The 22,792-nt window shown below is 35.7% G+C and overlaps 1 protein-coding gene across 1 annotated transcript in view; it reads right to left on the reverse strand.

The window, feature by feature from the left end:
* Window positions 1-22,492, reverse strand: part of PIGK (phosphatidylinositol glycan anchor biosynthesis class K) — a 144,739-nt gene extending 122,247 nt beyond the window's left edge. The window contains exons 1-3 of the mRNA XM_068540122.1: window positions 22,361-22,492; window positions 18,912-18,965; window positions 12,226-12,317 (exon numbers count right to left, since the gene is read on the reverse strand). Of these exons, the coding sequence (XP_068396223.1) occupies window positions 12,226-12,317; window positions 18,912-18,965; window positions 22,361-22,453 (239 nt within the window). The 5' untranslated portion in view covers window positions 22,454-22,492. The remainder of the gene's footprint in view (window positions 1-12,225; window positions 12,318-18,911; window positions 18,966-22,360) is intronic.
* Window positions 22,493-22,792: the final 300 nt, after the last annotated feature.

Genomic DNA, 22,792 nt, shown 5'->3' on the forward strand with positions numbered 1-22,792 from the left:
AGAATCTTTTCAATGCATAAGAAACTTAGAAAGATTAGGTACCAAAATATCCAGTGTAACACTTGTATATTTTTTAGTATCATATAGAACTAAAACCCTAGGAACTAAGAATACTCTAGATCTTATGTGGTTTACTGCTTCAGTCATTTCTTACATTGAAAGCAGGGCCTATACAGTTATTTCCTTGCTCACTTTACATTTACATTTGCCCACATTCATACCAGTATACATCAGGTTTGCATAACCATTGATTTTTGTTAAATTTTTTACCAAGTCATATGGTGTTATTTAATATCTTTCCATAAATCTCATTTCTGCTGTTATGGAAAATCTGCATTTTGAAAATCTACATTGTATATAGAAGTATATCTTTAACATCTCCAAGCAAAAAAGCTTTACAATTATTCTAATGTTTGCACTTTTGTGTGCCACTTAACAGGAAGAGCCTAAAAAGGAACAGGAGAGGGCTATTAAATATTTCTAGTAAGATACTGCCTTTATCTTGTATAGAATATGTAGAATATGCTCTTTAATTTAGTAAATATTTTTTAAAGATAAAGATGTTTTGTTATTGTAGCTAATTCTTAGTCATAAAATTTTTGAAATTCTTGTTATTTTTCCATACCTACTGGAAGTTGTTTACCAGCTATTATTTTTGTTGGACATGTGCTTTTATGTCTTCTCTTCCCAACCTCCCTTTCAAAAAAAAAAAGTGGGGACGTCACTGGTGGCACAGTGGTTAAGAGTCTGCCTGCCAATGCAGGGGACACAGGTTCAATCCCTGGGAAGATCCCACATGCCACGGAGCAACTAAGCCCATGCGCCACAAATACTGAGCCCGTGAGGCACAACTACTGAGCCCATGCTCCGCAACGAGAAGCCACCGCAATGAGAAGCCCAAGCACTGCAACGAAGAGTAGTCCCCGCTCGCCGCAACTAGATAAAGCCTGTGCACAGCAGTGAAGACCCAACTCAGCCAAAAATAAATAAATTAATAAATTAATTTTAAAAAAAAAGAAGTGGGTTTCTGCTAGTGAACTGAGCAGACATCTAATTTTTATATGCCTTTTGAGCTGTGTAACTAAATACTTGGATACTTGATAGTTTATTATGAAATTGACCAAATGGTGATGTATATTAATGTTAGTTTGACCATATACTTATATTATCTTGTAATATGTGGTTATAGTTCTGTGAGACAAATAATTTGTCAGTGTTCACCAGTTTGTAAAAACCTAGTGCGAGAGCTAAACATCTAAATAAATAATGAAATGAAAAAAAAAAGACAATATCTAAACTACTTTCTTGAATAAGTACAATCAATCTACTAAATAAAAATCTTTACCAGTATATCAAAGCTAACATTTGAATATCTATTTTTATTAAATATAACAAAATAGATAGAAAAAGTACAGAATATTAAGTTAGCTTTTACTTGCCCAGAATAAATCTGAAAATATGTTTGTAGAACAAGCTCCCTAATATGATTTTATTTGATTGTCCTTTGCTTCCAGTATGGTAGAAAAAAACTGACAGTTTAGGTAAATTAAGTTCTGATTAATAGGGGTTTTACTTTCTGAAATAACATATCTGAGTTTCATGATTTGAAGCCTCGGAGATGGATATAATTAAATATAAGTTAATGGGTAGGTATAAGGATTTAATGTCAGGGTACCTTTTACTGAATTGAGTAATCTCCCACTCATGCTGAGGTCAAATTCTTAGAAACCATTAATATAAAACTCTGTGAAATATCTTTTCTCCAAAGAAATCAAATTATGTTCACAAATGTTAATTTCACTTATCCTTTTAACATCCCTGAGTCAGATAATAACATGACAGAGAATTACAACATTGTTTCTATCAATTCTCCACTAGAAGTCCTCAGAAATTTCTTAGAAATACTTATTACCACTTTCCATAGTGAAATGTCAAGTTGATCTGACTTACTTTGAGGTCACTCCCACTGCCACCAGCCAAGCACTTAGGTTTTTCATGGAATTTATAGTTCACTCTTCTGCCCTTTTCTCTTCCTTGTATCCCCACATCAGTTGAAATTACAAAAATTGGCGAGTGTATTCTAAACACCATATGCTCTCAATACGTATTTGTTGGTTGGAAAAGGGAAGGAGGAAGAAGGAAAGGAGAAAAGAAAGAAGAAAGGAAAAGAAGTAAATTAAATTAGTGTGTATCCCACCCCCACCAATTGTCTTTCTTCCTTCCTATTTCTCAGACCAACCTAGCACCTACCTAAAGTTATATGACATCAAACGTATCAGGCTCCTTTTATTGGTCCCCCAATACAGTTGTTCCTGGGTATCTGCAGGGGGTTGGTTCCAGGAATCCCTATGATTACTAAAATCCACAGATGTTCAAGTTCTTTATATAAAATGACTTGGTATTTGCATGTTAACCTACACAGCAATATCCTCCCTGTACTTTAAATCATCTCTAGACTATTTACAATAATATCTCATTGTGGTTTTCTTTGCATTTCCCTGACGCTTAGTGATGTTAAGCACCTTTTCATGTACTTATTGGCCATCTGTATGTCTTCTTTGGAAAATGTCTATTCAGATCCTCTGCTCATTTTTTGATTGGATTGTTTGGTTTTTTGCTATTGAGTTTACGAGTTCTTTATATATTTTGACCACTAACCCCTTATCAGACATATGATTTGCAAATATTTTCTCCTATTCAGTAGATTGCCTTTTCATTTTGTGGATGGTTTCCTTTTGTACAGAAGTTTTTTAGTTTGATGTAGTCCCACTTGTTGATTTTTGCTTTTGTTGCTTTTGGTTTTGATGTCAAATCCAAAAAATCATCACCAAGACCAACATCAAACAGCTTACTGCCAGTGTTTTCCTCTAGGAATTTTATAGTTTCAGGTCTTACGTTGAAGTCTTTAATCCATTTTAAGTTTATTTTTATATATGGTGTGAGAAAATGTTCTAATTTCAGTCTTTTACATGTAGCTGTTTAGTTTTCCCAGCACCATTTATTGAAGAGACTGTCCTTTCCCCATTGTATATTTTTAGCTCCTCTGTCGTAAATTAACTGATCATATATGTGTGGATTTATTTCTGGGCTCTCTATTCTGTTCCACTGGTCTATGCATCTGTTTTTATGCAATACTATACTGCTTTGATTACTATGGCTTTTTAATATAGTTTGAAATCAGGGAGTTTGATGCCCCCAGCTTTGTTCCTCTTTCTCAAGACTGCTTTGGCTATTTGGGGTCTTTTGTGGTTTTATACAAACTTTAGGGTTGTTTTTTCTCTTTCTGTGAAAAATGCCATTGGAATTTTGATATGGATTGCACTCGGTAGTACAGACATTTGGGTAGTACACACTGCTTTGGGTAGTACAGACATTTTAACAGTATTAATTCTTCCAGTCCACAAAACACAGACTATCTTTCCACTTATTTGTGTATTCTTCAATTTCTTTCATTAATGTATTATAGTTTTCAGCATACAGGTCTTTTACCTCCTTGGTTAAATTTATTACTAGGTATTTTATTGTTCTTGATGGAACTGTTTTCTTAATTTCTCTTTCTGATAGTTCGTTATTAGTAGAGGCATAAGAGATTTTCATATATTGATTTTGTATCCTGCAATTTTACTGATTTTTTTGTTTATTAGTTCTACCAATTTTTTGGTGGAGTCTCTTTAGGGTTTTCTATACATAATAGTATGTCATCAACAAATAGAGACAGTTTAAGAGCTTGAACTCTTAAACACTATGCTAAATGCCTCCAATCTAAATTGTGATTTCTTTACATTTACAACACGATCCTTGGAAGCCACTGAATCTTAAATTGGTTTATAATTGATTTTAAAATAATCATTCAGCAAGACTATTTAACAAGGCCATCACAAATACTTAGGAAATCAAGTTATTGCACATTCTGACATAAAAACCTGACATAAGACGCCCACAGGTGCACTCTATTGGAGGGCCAAAATGAAAATAAAAATAATTTTCTGAGTTATTTTCAAACTAAAATAGATAGACAGCTCTAGAGAAAGCTTATTATAGGAGGAAGCTCTGAAGACAAGCTACTGTAATTTTGGTAAGGTTATTAGATTATTGTTTACAATAGTAAATCCAGTATACTGAGTTATCATGCAAACATCAACTTCCTAAGATGTATCAACAGTTATACTTATTTTTAATTAATTGCTTTCATTTATCTTTCTTCTTCAATATTTCACTTATTTATTCTGATGAATTGGGCAACACAATATAATATAATCATTATACAAGGATTCTAGCATTAGGTCTGCCACCACACAGTTGTTGACCTTAAACGTCACTTTACCTCTCAAGAACACATTTTTCTCATGTGTAAAATAAAGGATTTCCCTGGACTACTAATTCTGAGGTCTTTAAAGACAACTTTTATCCCCAAATTTTCAAATATGAAAAGCTTTTGAAGAATAAAAAAAATGTTTATGGTACAAAGATTTTAAAGTAAGAAAACTGTCATTTAGATTTTATGGCTACCAAAAGAGAATTTACAGTCAAATTATTAAAATTAATAAGAGTTCAGTGAGTTGCTAGAACAAAAACCAACTGCATGCGCATCAGAAGTAAGAAAATGTATTTTTAAAGGGTACCACTTACAGTATCAACCAAAAAAATATGACAACTAAAAATTCTACCAAAAACTAAAAATTCAAAATTATAAAGCTTGGACTTCCCTGGTGGTGCAGTGGTTAAGAATCCGCCTGCCAATGCAGGCGACACGGGTTCAAGACCTGTTCCAGGAAGATCCCACATGCCGCAGAGCAACTAAGCCCGTGCACCACAACTACTGAGCCTGTGCTCTAGAGCCCGCAAGCCACAACTACTGAGCCTGTGTGCCACAACTACTGAAGCCTGCGTGCCTACAGCCCATGCTCCGCAACAAGAGAAGCCACCCCAATGAGAAGCCCGCACACTGCAACAAAGAGTAGCTCCCGCTCGCCGCAACTAGAGAAAGCCCGCATGCAGCAATGAAGACCCAACGTGGCCAAAAATAAATAAGTAAATAAATAAATAAATTTATTTTTTTAAAAAGGCAATATGTTTTAAAAAAACAAAAACAAAATTATAAAGCTTAGTTGAAAGATGTTAAACACATAATTAAATGTACATATACCTTATTCATAAATTGAATGATAAAATACCATAAAGAAGCCCATTCTCTCTAAATTAATCTAAAACTCACTGCATTGCAAATCAAAATCCCAAAAGGATTTTAAGAACTTGACAAGCTGACTGCAAGCTTAATATGGAAGAACATGACCCGAAGACAATTCAAAAGAAGACCAAAGTCGAGGAAATCAAATTCCCAGATATGAAGATAGTGTCAGGAATGAAGACATTGTGGTATTGATGAAAAATAAGCATCTCTCACTTCTTCAACAGCCCAAAACCCTTCTATCTATTTACAAATCAATAAAGAAATTTCCCCTTTGCTCCATAAAACCCTTAATGGCCTCCTTAGTCTTGAATATGGATCTTATTATCTAAACATAAGAGCATGATAGCAGTGGCCAAAATGCTCCTTTTAGCATTGTCACTATTCTCCTCAGAGAACATTTCAGCTTCTTAACTATTCTAAACGTTCACCTATTCAAGATATTATGCACTTCACCAAGAACATCACGTGGAGTGGCAGACAAATCAGCTGCCAACGTGAGAATAAAATGACAGACTGCTCAGAATACGTAAGTATCTATATTCAAACACTATTATTTGTATTTTTACAAAGTATATGAGAAAAAATACTGTTGGGAAATGACAGAAGACAAGAAGCAGAATACTCAAAGGCATGAGTTAATATTATCTTGACAATAACTACGATAATATATTACAAATTATTTACAAAGCATATTTACTACAGTTCTAGTCCTTTTGTTCACAAAAAAGGAGGTAAAATCATAAAATAAAAATAGTAATAAAGTTTTAACTGTATATTTAATTATTGAGAAAATTTTATAAATTAACTAATGGTTTAAAAAATATCACTCAGTAACCTCCCTGTACAGGGTACTCTACAAAGTTCTACATAGTGACACAAAGGAAAGAAAGCTATATGGGTAGGAAAGGACAGCACAGAGGATATTCTAAGTGCTCTAAGTGGGATGAATGGTTAAAAAAAAAATAGAAATAGGAGTGAATCAATATTATGTAGTAGACATCGTAACAAATCAACAAATGAACATAGTAAGTTGTAATTAACAAAGCAGTAAAGACTGAACACTGGTTGAAATTTTTGGATTTTTTTTAGAGAAACAGCAGTCACTGCAGGTTCTTAATCGTGGGATTTAAAAGGTAAAAGCAGTGTCTGAGAAAGACAATTCTAACAGCTGTGTGTAGGATGGGCTGGAGGGGGAAAGAGACCAGAGACAGGGAATAAACAGCTACAAAGCTGCTGAAGTACAGAAGCATGAAGTACATGAAGCATGAAATCATGAAGACTTAGACAATAGTAAAAACTATAGAAAAAATAGGAAAATGGGAAGGTGCTCCTTATATTATTCAATTAATATGAATGATTTTCATAAGCACCACATTCAACATGTAGATATACATTTTTTAATTAAATAAGGTATAAATGATCAGTGCGCATTTTACCAACCTCTATAGGACTGTCATAAGAATAACATGAGATCATGTTATTAAAAGAATTCTCTTGTTGTAAATATTACATAAATATTATCTGTTATAATTTCCTAGGGAGGAGATAGCTGTGAAATAATAGAAAGTCCAAACACCTGAACTCAAATTCTGGTTCTATTATTTAACAGTGCCTTTAATGTACCTTAAGCAAGTCATTTAACCACTCTCAGTAACCCTTTTTAATATGCAAAAAGGGGGGGAGGGGATTCTCTCATAAAAGTTCAAGGAATAAATAATTCTTTATAAAATCCCTAACACAGTATCTGAATCATGGTGGACAGTGGAGAGTGAATGTGTGTTGCAGGGGGGATGGAGGAGGAGGCCAAAAATAGGGGTCCATTTTGGCTGACCTTATCGGAAAGTCACAAGCATCTCCAATGAACCGTAATAACCATGCCTTTCTCCATATTATTTTAATGAGAAATTATACAGGAAAATTCCTGAAGTATCTTATTAATGTTCCACCGTACACAATATCTTCTTATGTATAAGATCAAATCCGCAGCAGAATAAAAAATAACTGTCAAAAGCTATATTACCAATCTGATTTTTAAAACAACAATAACAGGCAGTTAGTGATTTTTTTTCTTTTTTAATTTACAACATTACCAGAATTCACATTTCTAATTCTAATATTTATTACTTGAGAAAGAAGTTAAAAAGAATAAGAGACCAAAAACTCAAAAGTGCATTCTGAGGGAACTTAAACAGTAGGAAGATAGGGAATAACTTGTCTTCGGCAAGACTCTATAGACTTCTCATAGAAAGAAATGAATCTGAAGTTCCCTGGTGAGATCACCCCCACCCATGGATCCCAAAAGTAGGAGTCAGGGAATAGTTTATAAAATCTACTATAGAGCACTTTTAGCTCAGTGCAGTTTAAGAATAAAGATCTAAAGAGACTATAAATAAGCAATATTCATATATATTTCCTTTCTAACCTAGACCAATTAGGTTCCACTTAACTAGGGATCTTTAGCATACTATTCATTCATTCATTCATTCAACTCTGCACAATATATTAAAGAACGTACTGGGAGGAATACAAATATAGTATCAGAACCTACCTTGAAGAAATAAGATCAATACATACAAAAAAGTGCCATGATAGAAGTACAAATAAAATATTTATGCAAGAAGGACTGAGAAAGCTTTAGGGAATGTATGAAGTGAATTTGGGCACAGGAAAACTAGAAAGGAGGGTGGAAGGAAAAAACTGTAGACAAGAAGGACCAGTCTAAGGCAATGACAGAGGCCAAAACAGAGACTTATAAGAAGGTATTGGCTAGAGCATAAGGAATTGAAATTAAATGATCAGAATATTAGATATGGACAGATTGCAAAAGCCTTGAGTTCCAGCATAAGGGATTTGAACTTTATTTTGCATACCCTAAGAGTTTATGAGTAAGGGGAGATGAATAAAGATTTAAATTAAGAATATTAATCTCACATAATGATTAAAATACAGAGTAAGGGAAAAAATAGTGTCAGAAAAGCTACTGGACCATCACTGAGTCGCTTTGCTGTACAGGAGAAATTAACACAACATTGTAAATCAACTCTACTTCAATAAAAAAAATTAAAAAAAAAAAAGAAAAGCTACTGGATTTAACTATAGAAATAGTTTATCAGATAGGGATCGTTACAAAAACTCACATCCACCCAACTCGTAGCAGAGCTAAATCATATTTTAAGAAAAATTATATACACATTTAACTCCATAAACTTAATTCTTATGCATTGAGCCAAAAAAAATAAAAGGAAAGACAGACTTCATCCACCCTATTACTCAATGCATTTATTCCCCAAAGTAAACATGAGATGAGATGGGAGCTACAATTCTACATTCCCTCAGTCTCAATTCCCATGTGCCTCTCACAGCATGAGCGTCACGATTCTAGTGTTAAAGATACGGCTATTTTTCATATAACATGTCCCTTAATCGTAAGTGAACCACTTCATCAAATGTTCCACCAAAGAAAAAGAAAACAGTAATTTGCTCTAGCACTGCTCTAAAACTGCTATGTTAGACTTGATGAAAGATAATACTATATTGTGCTTTATGTGCTATTTAAGAAACTTCACAAGAAAAATTTTAGCTCAATTTTTGCTTCACATACTGACTTTAGAACCTAAGCCCTGCTTAATGCCTTTTCGCTTCCTCATCTTAAGCATTTAAAGCATACTGGAGGTAGCAAAACAGGGATTTAGTCCAGAACAAGTATTTGAGGACACAAAATTTCCTAAAAATAGTGAAATGTTTCAGGAAGCTAAAACCAGGCAAAGAAAAACAAAATCTCTGAGGGTGGGTAAGGTTACAGAAAGCATGGGCACAAAGTGCAAGACACCTGAACTCCATGGAACCTACGTATGAAAAGGATAATAGATAAGGTGGAGGGCAATTATGAACCGCTTATGAGCACGTCTTTTTATTTTCCCCCATAACCATTAAAATCCCCTCACTGAATCAATATTTTGAAACAGTATTATAAAATTCTGGCAACTTATGTATTAAAAAGTCTTTTATAACATTAACATTTGCTAAAAACTAGACTAACACACTTTAGAAGACAAATGTTTTTACTTTTAAAGTACAGACTTGTGTTTGTTTTGCCTAACTGGTTAAAGTATTTCCAAGTCACAAGTTTATTTATGCAATACCTACTGAGCACCTACTATGTGCCAAGTACTGTGCTAGATGCTAGAAGTACAAAGTGAAATAAAATATAATTCTTGTTCCCTTCAAGGAGTTTATAATCTAATGAGGGAGACATACTATAATTAGTATAACCATGTTATAATCAAAGTACAGACAAAGGATACCATAAAAGCAAACAAGGAGGTCAAGAATACTTTTTTGAAGAAGTACTAAAGTGAATTTGGAAGGTCAGGTAAAAGTTACAGCTGTGCTTCCTAACTTCACTGTACACCAGAACCACATATAGAGTTGATGTCTAGGACTCACTTCAGATTTAGTGAATTAGAATCTCCAGGGGTGAAGCCGAGAAATCAGTATTTTTAACGTGTACCTTGAGTGATTCAGAATCACGGCCAGGTTTTGCTGGCAGTGAGCCAGAAGTATAGACAACCATTCCAGGCAAAGAGAATAGCTCAGTATAGTTGGAGTAGGTGAAATACAGACAGAAAATCAAAAAGAAATCAGAACAAGAGTACTGACACAATTAATGTAACATTTCAAACAGGATCTAAGGAATTGATGTGAACTTCCACAATAAAAGGCAATCATCTGTGTCATGTGTTTCGGTAAATGATTTCTGACATGAACTAGTTTCTTATTGAAGTATATGGAAAAACCAAATGCAAATACTTTGCATGGCAAGACAAAGTAAAATGCTCCTTTTAAAAAGCAAATAAGGTAAAACAAAACAAAACAGAGTTCTACTCATAATTTTTGTTCAATGCAGTGACCACTCATTTTTCTCAGGATACACAGCCTGAGAAGCTATGATATATGTCAGAAGCTAGGATAATACTGTTTTAACTTGAAAATGTTCCATAATGTATAAAATAAATTCAAACTGTATTTTGAAATTCAAGCTTTAAAACTGAAAACCACTCAATGATTTTAAGTTTCCAAACTGTTATTTCATAATAGTTTATTACTTTCTGACTAAAATTTACTTCTAATTATATTTTTATACTTGATTCCAGGTAGGAGTAAAGTGAGATAAGTCACCAAGAAGAGGAGTATTCCTGATAACAGACTAAAAGCCAAATAGAATCTATTCTATTGATCACTGTTTATTAAGTAACAAATGTTTTAAATCATCAACTGTTTCAATCCCCAATTCATTCTCTAACAAAGACTTCATAACCAGAGATGTAGACAGGAAAGCATTTGAAACAGGAATAAGCTTTTAAAGAATATTCTTCAGAAACCTAAGGACAAACCTACTAATTATTATATATAAAATACATCCTACAGTTATATTCTATTTCTAAAAAGTCCTTCTAAATCTTACTTAAATCATTTAAACATATCCTAATGACTTATAGACAGGACAAAGACTCATTTACCAAAATGAAACCTACTGCCAAACCATGCATAGTAATTCCCCGAAGGAGCACATTGGGTATAGAAGCAATAGCAGTTAAAAATCAACAGACTAACCACATACACCTATTTGAGAACTAATTAACAAATAACAGTAATCAGCTAATAACAAGAATAATTCTTATACTTGATATAACAAATCATCCTTTCTCAGACTTAATTTAATGTACTTTTTAAAAATGGTATTACCAAGATGCCTTAACTTCCAGATGAAATACAGGAATTAAATTACAGCTCTGAGGCTATAGTTGTCAGCTTCTTAGGCTAAAATGATCTATTGACATAGACTGTAAGATAACTTTGTTTCCTGAGTCATGCCCTGCTTCCTTTCTTCTCCTGCAGCACTTTATACATATCTCTATTCACTTTACTGTAAGTACCTAAATCCTGCAAAGAAGGTAGTACCATCACCATGTAATAGCTGAGAAAATAGGCTTAGTATCACGAAATGATTAACCAAAATCAGCACTAAACCCAGATTTCAAACTCAGATCTGTTTAACTGCAAAGCTCTTTCCATACTGCCTCACAGGTAGCGAGGAACACAGGACTAAGTAAATCAAACCTAAGTAACTGAACTGACTGCAATTTCTTCTATAACTGCTTTGGAAGTAGCAAAAATAGATCTATCATATCTGACAAACCAAATGTAGAGGACAGGTATTTAGGCGTGGAGGTGTGGGAGCTCTGCTTAGTACCTGAGCTCCCTCATATAATTAGGGAATATACCACTTTATGAGTCTTCACAGAAGGTAGAGCCCCCCCCCCCCATAGAGAAGCTAACAATGCCACATAGTCATTCTTCTTGTCACCCCTGCAGCATGGACATGGGCACTTAATCTATATTCTGCCAACATGACATTCCCACCAAGGACTCTAAATTAAGAGCTAGAGACAGTAAGAAGCTGGGACGGCAAAGGTCAGATTTTGGCAGCAGGCCGCAGAAGCAACATTAAGTTTCCAAAGGCAATGGTAGCAGTAATGTAGTAGCTGAGTCTAGCCATCAGCAATTCAAGGTGCATTCTTATCACTGGACTGGTTTTATGCCATGATTTTTAGATATGTCTTTTCTGTTACGTAGTCTCTCTTGTTCCTGACTCTTTAAGGCCTCAGCCTTCCCAGCAATTTGGTAAACTAATCAATATGCTTTCAATAAATACCTTTTCTACTTGAATCGGTCAGAATTGCCTTCTGTTGCCTACAATTAAACCCAGACTGAAGCACTGAATAATTAAATAAATGACACTGAACAATTATACTTTATCAAATCTTTTTACCTTAGTGTTGATTGTTGTTTTATATAATTTGCCATTATGCTCTTAAGAACTATTTTATACATGATAGTTATGCTCTAACAACAATAAAATAACTTCAAATTAGGTTTCTTTATGTTTTTCAAAGCAACACAAAAACACAGATATAATATCTAAAGGTGATTTTCACTGAGGATCAGAGTTAAGCTTTATTAAGGATACTTACCTGTCAGGAATACCTAGCCTCTTGACACTTCTATAAACAGAAAGAGTATTTGCAACATGTCGATAATTAAACCAGAATCGGGATGTACATACCTAAAGTAATAAAACAAATATATTATTTTTAGGAATCAAAATAAGCTACAGAGTTACAGAATTACTTCTCTTTAAGTAGGATATAGAGATGCCTAAAAAAAGAGTATGTCATAATCAGGACTAGAAACAGCAGAGCACATAAAGAATTGTCAATAAAACCAATCTCTCTAGAAAAAGGTCTTTCATAACTAGTCTTAAAAAACATTCAGCTTAAGAGAAAACAAATCTTTGGGGAATTTAATCAAATACTGAACCAACTTAGTTACTCTCAATTTATGATTCTATAATGTTCCTATTTCTAAAATATTAAATTCTTTAGAACCAAAGACAATGCCCATATCTCTTCACAGAATAGAAAAGAATATTAACTACATTGGGTTATATAATATTCCTTTCACTCTGGATTGCTTCCTAATTTTAGTTGTGAAAAACATAAGAAAGAGACTAAAAAAAGCATAGAAAACAGGTTTATATGCACATAAGGGAATGCATTATAAAGAAGCTGTTGAACAGAACAGAAAACTAGAAATGATTTCAACAAGTTTCACACTTGAAGACAAAGTGATCCCTAAAAAAGGTAACAAAGATACTAGGAAAATCTAATGCCATGCCTCAAAAGTCAGCCCTCTCGAATGCTCATTCCAAACGAGAAACCAGAGACTGGGATCAGTTGGTAATATATCTATCCACTAAGCATCCTCCTACCTCCTACCACACTGTTCTGCTGATAGTAAGTGTAATGACAGTCTTGAGAACACCACAAATGTTCTTGCCCCTGTAAATAGGACGGAACCACAAGACTTTTTTATTAAACTGAATTTCCAACCTGGAATCCAATAAGGAGAAGACTAAACTTCTTGACTACATAAAAAAATATGTAACATAAAATCCTAACAGAAATGAAAAACTTGAAATAATTATAACCCAATAAGAAAAAGATGAACAGCCCAATTTTGAAAAATGGGCAAAGGATGAGAGCAAGCATTTCATAAAAAAAGTATTAAAAATAGACAATAAAAGTCTTAAAGATGCTCAACTTCTGTCATAATATAAGAAAACATAAATCAGGTTTGTGATGTTTCTGTTGGGCTGAAGGCTTCCCTAAGCAGATTTCCAGCCACTGTGAGGATGGTAAATGGCTTTCAGCTCATGCTGAGTGGCTGCCTAGAGTCCTGTGCTGAGGAGGATTGTGAAGCGGGTCCAGGGACTGCAATGAACTCTGAGCACTGGCTTTCACTGGTGAGCAAGGGAGCTTCTGACTGGAGTCAAGATGGCGGAGTAGGAGGACGCAGAGTTCGTGTCTCCTCACAACTAGGGCACCTACCAGGCGCTGGTGGAGGACCTCAGACACCTATGGGGACAGGAGGAATCCCTGCATTATCGGGCCAGAGGTCAGGCCTGATCTCCTGTGGTGGGAGTGCCAAGTCCAAACCACTGGACTATGAGAGAATCTCAGACCCCAGGGAATATTAATCGGTGTGAGCTCTCCCGGAGGTCCTCATCTCGGCACCAAGACCCAGCTCCACCCAACTGCCTGCAAACTCCAGTGCTGGACACCTCACACCAAACAACCAGCAAAAAAGGAACACAGCAGCACTCATCAAAAAAAAAAAAAGAGATGACAAAAATGTATGTGACAGATGAAGAAGCAAGGTAACCTACAAGACCAAATAAATGAAGAGGAAATAGGCAGTCTACCTGAAAAAAAATTCACGGTAATGATAGTAAAGATGATCTAAAATCTCAGAAACAGAATGACGGCACGGATTAAGAAAATACAAGAAATGTTTAACAAGGACCTAGAAGAACTAAAGAACAAACAGTGATGAACAACACAATAACTGAAATGAAAAATACACTAGAAGGAATCAATAGCAGAATAATTGAAGCAGAACAAATAAGTGAGCTGGAAGATAGAATGGTGGCAATAACTGCCAAGGAGCAGAATAAAGAAAAAAGAATGAAAAGGAATGAGGACAGTCTCAGAGACCTCCGGGACAACATTAAATGCATCAACAGTCGAACTATAGGGGTCCAAGAAGAAGAAGAGAAAGAGAAAGCTCTGAGAAAATATTTGAAGAGATTATAGTTGAAAACTTCCCTAACATGGGAAAGGAAATAGCCAACCAAGTCCAGGAAGCACAGCAAGTCCCAGACAGTAAAAACCCAAGGAGAAACACGTGAAGACACATATTAAACTAACAAAGATTAAATTCAAAGAAAAAATATTAAAAGCAGGAAGAGAAAAGCAACAAATAACATACAATGGAATCCCCATAAAGTTATCAGCTGATTTTTCAGCAGAAACTCTGCAGGCCAGAAGGGAGTGGCAGGACATATTTAAAGCGATGAAAGGGAAAAACCTACAACCAAGATTACTCTACCCAGCAAGGATCTCATTCAGATTCGATGCAGAAATAAAAAGCTTTACAGACAAGCAAAAGCTAAAAGAATTCAGCACCACCAACCCAGCTTTACAACAAATGCTAAAGGAACTTCTCTAGGCAGGAAACACAAGAGAAGAAAAAGACCCACAAACAAACCCGAAACAATTAAGAAAATGGTAATAGGAACATGCATATCGATAACTGCCTTGAATGTAAGTGGATTAAATGCTCCAACCAAAAGACACAGACTGGCTGAATGCATACAAAAACAAGACCCATATATATGTCTCTACGAGAGACCCACCTCACACCTAGGGACACATACACTCTGAAAGTGAGGGGATGGAAAAAGATATTCCATGCAAATGGAAATCAAAAGAAAGCTGTAGTAGCAATACTCATATCAGATAAAATAGACTTTAAAAATAAAGACTGTTACAAGAGATAAGGAAGGACATTACATAATGATCAAGGGATCAATCCAAGAAGATATAATTATCAATATTTATGCACCCAACATAGGAGCAACTCAATACATAAGGCAAATGCTAACAGCCATAAAAGGGGAAACCAATACTAACACAATAATAGTGGGGGACTTTAACACCCCACTTACACCAATGGACAGATCATCCAGACAGAAAATAAATAAGGAAACAGAAGCTTTAAAGAACACAACAGACCAGACAAACTTAATTGATATTTATAGGACATTCCACCCAAAAGTGGCAGAATACAATTTCTTCTCAAGTGCACACAGAACATTCTCCAGGATAGACTGCATCTTGGGTAACAAATGAAGCCTCAGTAAATTTAAGAAAACTGAAATTGTATCAAGCATCTTTTCTGACCACAATGCTATGAGATTAGAAATTAATTGCAGGAAAAAATCTGTTAAAAACACAAACACATGGAGGCTAAACAATACGCTACTAAATAACCAAGAGACCACTGAGCAATCAAAGAGGAAATCAGAAAATACATAGAAACAAATAACAGTGAAAACACAAGGACCCAAAACCTATGGGATGCAGCAAAAGCAGTTCTAAGAGGGAAATTTATAGCAATTCAATCTCACTTCAAGAAACAAGAAAAATCTCAAATAAACAATCTAACCTTACACCTAAAGCAACTTGGGAAAGAAGAACAAAAAAATCCCAAAGGTAGTAGAAGGAAAGAAATCATAGAGATCAGACAAGAAATAAATAAAATAGAAATGGGGCTTCCCTGGTGGCGCAGTGGTTGAGAATCTGCCTGCTAAGGCAGTGGACACGGGTTCAAACCCTGGTCTGGGAAGATCCCACATGGCGCGCAGCAACTGGGCCCATGAGCCACAACTACTGAGCCTGCGCGTCTGGAGCCTGTGCTCCACAACAAAAGAGGCCACGGTAGTGAGAGGCCCGTGCACCGTGATGAAGAGTGGCCCCCACTTGCCGCAACTAGAGAAAGCCCTAGCACAGAAACGAAGACCCAACACAGCCAAAAATAAATAAATAAAAATAAATAATTTTTTTAAAAAGGGAAATAAATAAAATAGAAATGAAGAAAACAATAGCAAAGATAAATAAAACTAAAAGTTGGTTCTTTGAGAAGATAAACAAGATTGATAAACCTTTAGCCAGACTCATCAAGAAAAAAAGGGAGAGGATTCAAATCAATAAAATTGGAAACAGAAAAGAAGAAATTACAACTGACACTGCAAAAATACAAATGATCGTGAGAGACTACTACAAGCAACTATATGCCAATAAAATGGACAACCTGGAAGAAATGGACAAATTCTTAGAAAAGCACAACCTCACGAGACTGAACCAGGAAGAAACAGAAAATATAAACAGACCAATCACAAGTAATGAAATTGAAAATGTAACTAAAAATCTTCCAACAAACAAAAGTCCAGGACCAGATGACTTCACAGGTGAATTCTATCAAACATTTAGAGAAGAGCTAACACCTATCCTTCTCAAACTCTTCCAAAAAATTGCAGAGGGAGGAACACTCCCAAACAAGTTCTACGAGGCCACCATCACCCTGACACCAAAACCAGACAAAGATGTCACAAAGAAAGAAAACTACAGACCAATATCACTGATGAACACAGATGCAAAAACCTCAACAAAATATTAGCAAACAGAATCCAACAACATATTAAAAGGATCATACACCATGATCAAGTGGGATTTATGCCAGGGAGGCAAGGATTCTTCAGTATATGCAAATCAATCAATGTGATACACCATATTAACAAACTGAAGAAGAAAAACCATATGATCATCTCAATAGATGGCAGAAAAAGCTTTTGACAAAATTCAACACACATTTATGATAAAAACTCTCCAGAAAGTGGGCACAGAGGAAACCTACCTCAACATAATAAAGGCCATATATGACAAACCCACAGCAAAGATCATTCTCAATGGTGAAAAACTGAAAGCATCTGCTCTAAGATCAGAAAAAAGACAAGGATGTCCACTCTCACCACTATTATTCAACATAGTTTTGGAAGTCCTAGCCATGGCAGTCAGAGAAGACAAAGAAATAAAAGGAATATAAATTGGAAAAGAAGAAGTAAAACTGTCACTGTTTGCAGATGACATGATACTATACATAGAAAATCATAAAGATGCCACCAGAAAACCACTAGAGCTAATCAGTGAATTTGGTAAAGTTGCAGGATACAAAATTAATGCACAGAAATATCTTGCATTCCTATACACTAACAATGAAAGATCAGAAAGAGAAATTATGGAAACTATCCCATTTACCATCACAACAAAAAGAATAAAATACCTAGGCATAAACCTACCTAAGAAGGCAAAAGACCTGTACTCAGAAAACTATAAAACACTGATGAAAGAAATCAAAGATGACACAAACAGATGAAGAGATATACCATGTTCTTGGATTGGAATAATCAATATTGTGAAAATGACTATACTACCCAAAGCAATCTACAGATTCAATGCAATCCCTATGAAATTACCAATGGCATTTTTCACAGAATTAGAACAAAAAATTTTACAATTTGTATGGAAACACAAAAGACCCCAAATAGCCAAAGCAATCTTGAGAAAGAAAAATGGAGCTGGAGGAATCAAGCTCCCTGACTTCAGACTATACTACAAATCTACAGTAATCAAGATAGTATGGTACTGGCACAAAAACAGAAATATAGATCAATGGTACAGGATAGAAAACCAAGAGATAAACCCATGCACCTATGGTCACCTAATCTATGACAAAGGAGGCAAGGATATACAATGGAGAAAAGACAGTCTCTTCATAAGCGGTGCTGGGAAAACTGGACAGCTACATGTAAAAGAATGAAATTAGAACACTACCTAATACCATACACAAAAATAAACTCAAAATGGATTAAAGACCTAAATGTAAGACTTGACACTATAAAACTCTTAGAGGAAAACATAGGAAAAACACTCTATGACATAAATCACAGCAAGATCCTATTTGACCCACCTCCTAGAGAAATGGAAATAAAAATAAACAAATGGGACCTAGAGAGACTAATTGGAAGTGCCCTTAGTTTCCTATAGAGCAAGTTATCCTCTCAAATTGGTGGATCATGGCCTGCCTCCTCATAGTTTTCCCCAATTTAAGTGGTCACTGAAAACCTATCTCCTTATCATGAGCAGCTTTTGTTCAATTCCGTCATAAAATCTCTTATGAGGCAGTAGCATATAAAAGGTTTTTGTTCCTGAAGAACAAGAAAATGAGTCATGAACCCATGTTGCTATTCTATTTAATCACAGTAACATAAAATTAATTTGTCTTCTAAACTTTTCTGTATAACTTGAATTTTCTATAATGATCATTTATTTTTGTAAACAAAAAAACAATTAAAAAATAAAAACAAAATAGCCAAAGTAGAGAGTATCTATAAACAAATATTACAGATAAGAAATACAGTTACTAGTTTCCATCATTAAAATAACTCTACACTTTATAAAATGCTCCCTTTCACAATAGGATCCCTAATTTATTTTTCCATGTGTTTACACATCACCACTTGACAGACACACTGAAGACAAAGGATATTAGTTGATGTGATCAATTTAAAATATAGCCATATCAAAATAATTTCTGTTATAAGATATAAATTTTATTTTCAAGAATTTGATTCACACAAAATTTCTCAGATACACATCTAATGTAAACAACGAGGTATACCTTTATAGAATACACTTACCAAAACTGCCCAGTTGTTCGTATGGCCACTTCTAAAGAACTGTTCTGCTTGATCCTATTAGTCAAATAATAGCAAAAAGCTTAAAAGAAAGTCACATTTCCCAGAATAAAGACTGATAAAGGACAGTTAAGATTCACGGAGTTTTTACAGTTGTAATAACATTAAGCCATCATTGTGCAAGTTTATAAATATTCTAGTATCTGACCTTATGAAAGACGAAATAGTTTTATTTTGGGGGAGCGGGAGGCTACTGCAAGAGGGGCTTTTTGTTTTTAAACATTTTATCTCAAATGCAGTCAGCTCTTCCTCATGCTTCTCATTTTCCATTCAATCTTCAAATTGTGAATGACTTATTTCATTTCTTCTTTCACATATATAAATACCCTTCCTGCTGAAATTTCATTCAATATTTGCTCCTACTCTGTGCTGAGTGCTTCCTATTATTTTATTTTAACTCACCAATATATGTGATTAAACACATTCTCTAGCATACTTCCATATACCATTTTGCTAATCTGTTAAAGTCTGAATTATATTTACCATCATGGAACATTAAAAACCTCAGCATCCAATACCATCCAGACACCTAATGAATATGACTTTTATTATATATTAAAATAATAGTGAATATAAACCATAATGATTTCAGATCTGCCCCTAAACAGTATTAATTACTACAACAGTCAGACTGCCTGGATTCAAATCTGGACCCTACTACTTACTAGCTGTATAAACTTAGGAAAGCTGCTTAATTTCTCTGTACTTCCATTTCCCCACCTATAAAATGATAACATTACCTGACTCACAGAATGTAGGAATGGTGACTAGAACATAGTAATTGTGTAACAAATATTAGCTGTTTTAATTTTCAGCTGGCAAGGAAATTTCAGAAAGAATGAAATAAAAAACTCACTCAGTGTGTGTGTGCATATGTGTGTGTGTGTGTGTGTGGGTGAGCGCCATATATACATTTCTTTTTAAACTTTCTCAACAGCTGCATAGATGCTAAAGAAAGCAATGTGCTATAGTGGTTTAGGAATTTGAAGATCTGGCTGTGAGACTGGGGTTAAGTCATTTAGCTCTTTAGACTTGATTTTCCTCATGTAGAAATGGGAGTTGACCCGATAACCTCTAATGTCCCTTCCAGCTCCAAAATCCTCACATCATTAAGACTTCAGTGAAAAAATTGAGATGGCAAAACTCTTTTGTGATTGTTTAGACAATATGGACACTGGAAAGTTATTCATTCATTCTACACATAGTTAGTGGAGCACCTATTATGTGCCAGGTACCGTGTAATGTACAGTGATGCAAAAAAGTCACTAAAAAGCATGCTGCTTTCTCTCAAGAATCCCAGAGTTCAATAAAGACAAGCATGCAAACATATTACACTACTATGTAACATTCATTCATTCATCACATTCATTGGGTACCATGTGCCGGTCCCTGTTCAGTGCTCAGAATACAATGATGGGCAAAAACAGTGCTAGTACTTGCCTCCAAAGAGGTTACTATCCAACTTGATAGACATACATTAAGCAGATAAGGACAAACTACAAATTCTATAAAGGTAAGATATACAGTATCATAAAAGAGTATAATAGCGGGACCTAACCTGATCAGGGAATGGGAGGGGGAAGGGCAAGCAGGGATGTCAGGGAAGGTTTCTCTAGAGAAGTGACATTTGGTTAGGATCCAAAAGTTAATGAGAAGAGGGAAGATAATTCCAGACAGAGGGAACATGAGCCCTAATGGCAGAAGGAAGCTTAAAAATTTCTAGAAACTGAAAGATTAGCATAACTAGAAGTTTGAAAACGAGAGAGAGGGAGAGAGAACTGGAGGTGTAGGCAGGAGCCAAAGAATGCAAGGCCTTGTTTATGGGTCATAATCAAGATTTAGTTCTTTATCCTTAAAGCACCATTAAGGTATATACGGGTGACATGATCGGATTTGCATATTTAAAAGTTACTCTGGTTGCAGCTTGGAGAACAGACTGGAAAGAAAAAAGAATGACTTGAGCCAGACCAATTAGGCAGCTATTTTCCTCTAAGTGAAAGATGATGTAATAATAAAGTACAAAGCATACATGGGTTATAAGAGACGAGTGCTACACTAGCTAAGTGCACAAATTACAACAGTAAAGGCAAAAGTAAAGGATAGGGAAAGATTCTACAGAGGTTAGCTTTTATTGCATTTAGTAAATGAGCAAACAGAAGAAACTGGAGGAATAAAACATGGTAATGTAAAAAAGCACAACTGTGTAACTACAGAAAAGGGTAATGGTATCCAAAATGAAGTATACAAAATAACCTGCTAGAATAAATAAGGAAAATAGAACTTCTATATATATTTACATTATCTAAACAATATGCTTTATAAATACTGAATATATAAATTAGCAATAATTCATAAAGAGAAAGAGGGAGTGCATTCTCTCTTTTTTAACTGGTAGGGGTGTGTATTCAAAAAGTTTTGAGCCGCTGGTCTAAGCTCAAGGTCTGAGATGGTGGGGAGAATGGGGTCCTATATGAAGACTGGAAAAGTCTCTGCTTAGAGACCAGATCATGATGTTTAGACTTTATTCTATATGCAATGAAAAAAATACTGCAAAGATTCAGTCAGAAGAATAACCTGATCAGGTTTACATTTGATGAAGACTAAAGTAAGGGAGTTTGGAAGCCTGGAGAAAAAAGATAAAGTTATTGCAATAATCTAAGCAAGAAATGACCAGGGCCTGCATTAAGCCAGTCGAACTGGACAGTCGAAAGCAATTTTAAAAGTTCAGAACATATAATTTAGTGATGATTAAAATGTGAAATAAAGAGAGGAGTTAATTTTTAAAAACCCTAGGTTTCTAGCTTAGGAGCAACCCCATAGGAGGTGGGGTAGGCAGAATATAAAACTTTGGACACAAATTTTCAACTGTCTGCTGACTATCTGGGCCCCTAAGTCAGCTGGATATTCTGAAAAACGATGCTAGAGATGTAGGCTGCAGAACTGGACGAAGGTATTATCAGAGTACAGGGATAGTAAAAGCTTTGTAACGCGCCAGAACGTAGTGTGAGCCAAAAATAAAACACCGTATCCATCTGATTCCTATTAAAGGGGAGCGTTGTAGTTTGGTAGCAGGGAAGTAGGTGCGGCACTCATGCGCTGACCTTTCACCTGCTAGGGACTGCACGCTCGTCTGAGCAAAGGATCAGGCCCTCCCCCGCCGCCCAGGACTTGATTCTTTTCATTCACCGTTTTAAAAGGCTGAAACAGACGGACACTGTCCTATCCCGTCCCCTGCGACACCCTCCCCACAGCCCATTCAGCCTAGGAAGAGGCTGGTGGGTGACTCCAGAAGGCTTCCCTCGGCGGCTGTGTATCGGACATCTGCTGGGCGCTGACAGCCAGGCCACAGCTGTCCCCCCAGGGCCCTGTAGCTCAGAGGGCCTGACTCCTACCTCGATCTGACTGGCGGCCAAGCTGCCGAAGGGCAAGAGCAGTAACCCTACCAGGGTAGTGAAACCCCGGCCGAGGAAACAGGTGTCGACCATGTTCGCCGGCTTCAGCCTCGCGCCCCTGGAGGGGCGGAGCGAGTGCCGTAAAGCAGCGCGGGGCAGGGTTTTGCGTAGTTCTGTTTTGTTTGGTTTTTTTCTTTGCGACGCCTGCCCCGCCTCCTGGCCCCTCTCCCGCCTTTAGAAGCCAGCGCTTCCGCAGACCTTGAGTTTCCCGGGTAACTGGGGCACGGTGGATGAAGGACGTGGATACTTTATCTTGACTACGTTTTTGATTTTTATGTCGTAAAATGGATGTAACATTTTAAAAGTTTTTTGAAAGGTGAGAGAGAAAAACGTGTGAACCCATAAACTTTAAGAAATTATTTCCTTTTGCGC

This window comes from Eschrichtius robustus, chromosome 3 (assembly GCF_028021215.1).
Source record: "Eschrichtius robustus isolate mEscRob2 chromosome 3, mEscRob2.pri, whole genome shotgun sequence".
NCBI lineage: Eukaryota > Metazoa > Chordata > Mammalia > Artiodactyla > Eschrichtiidae > Eschrichtius > Eschrichtius robustus.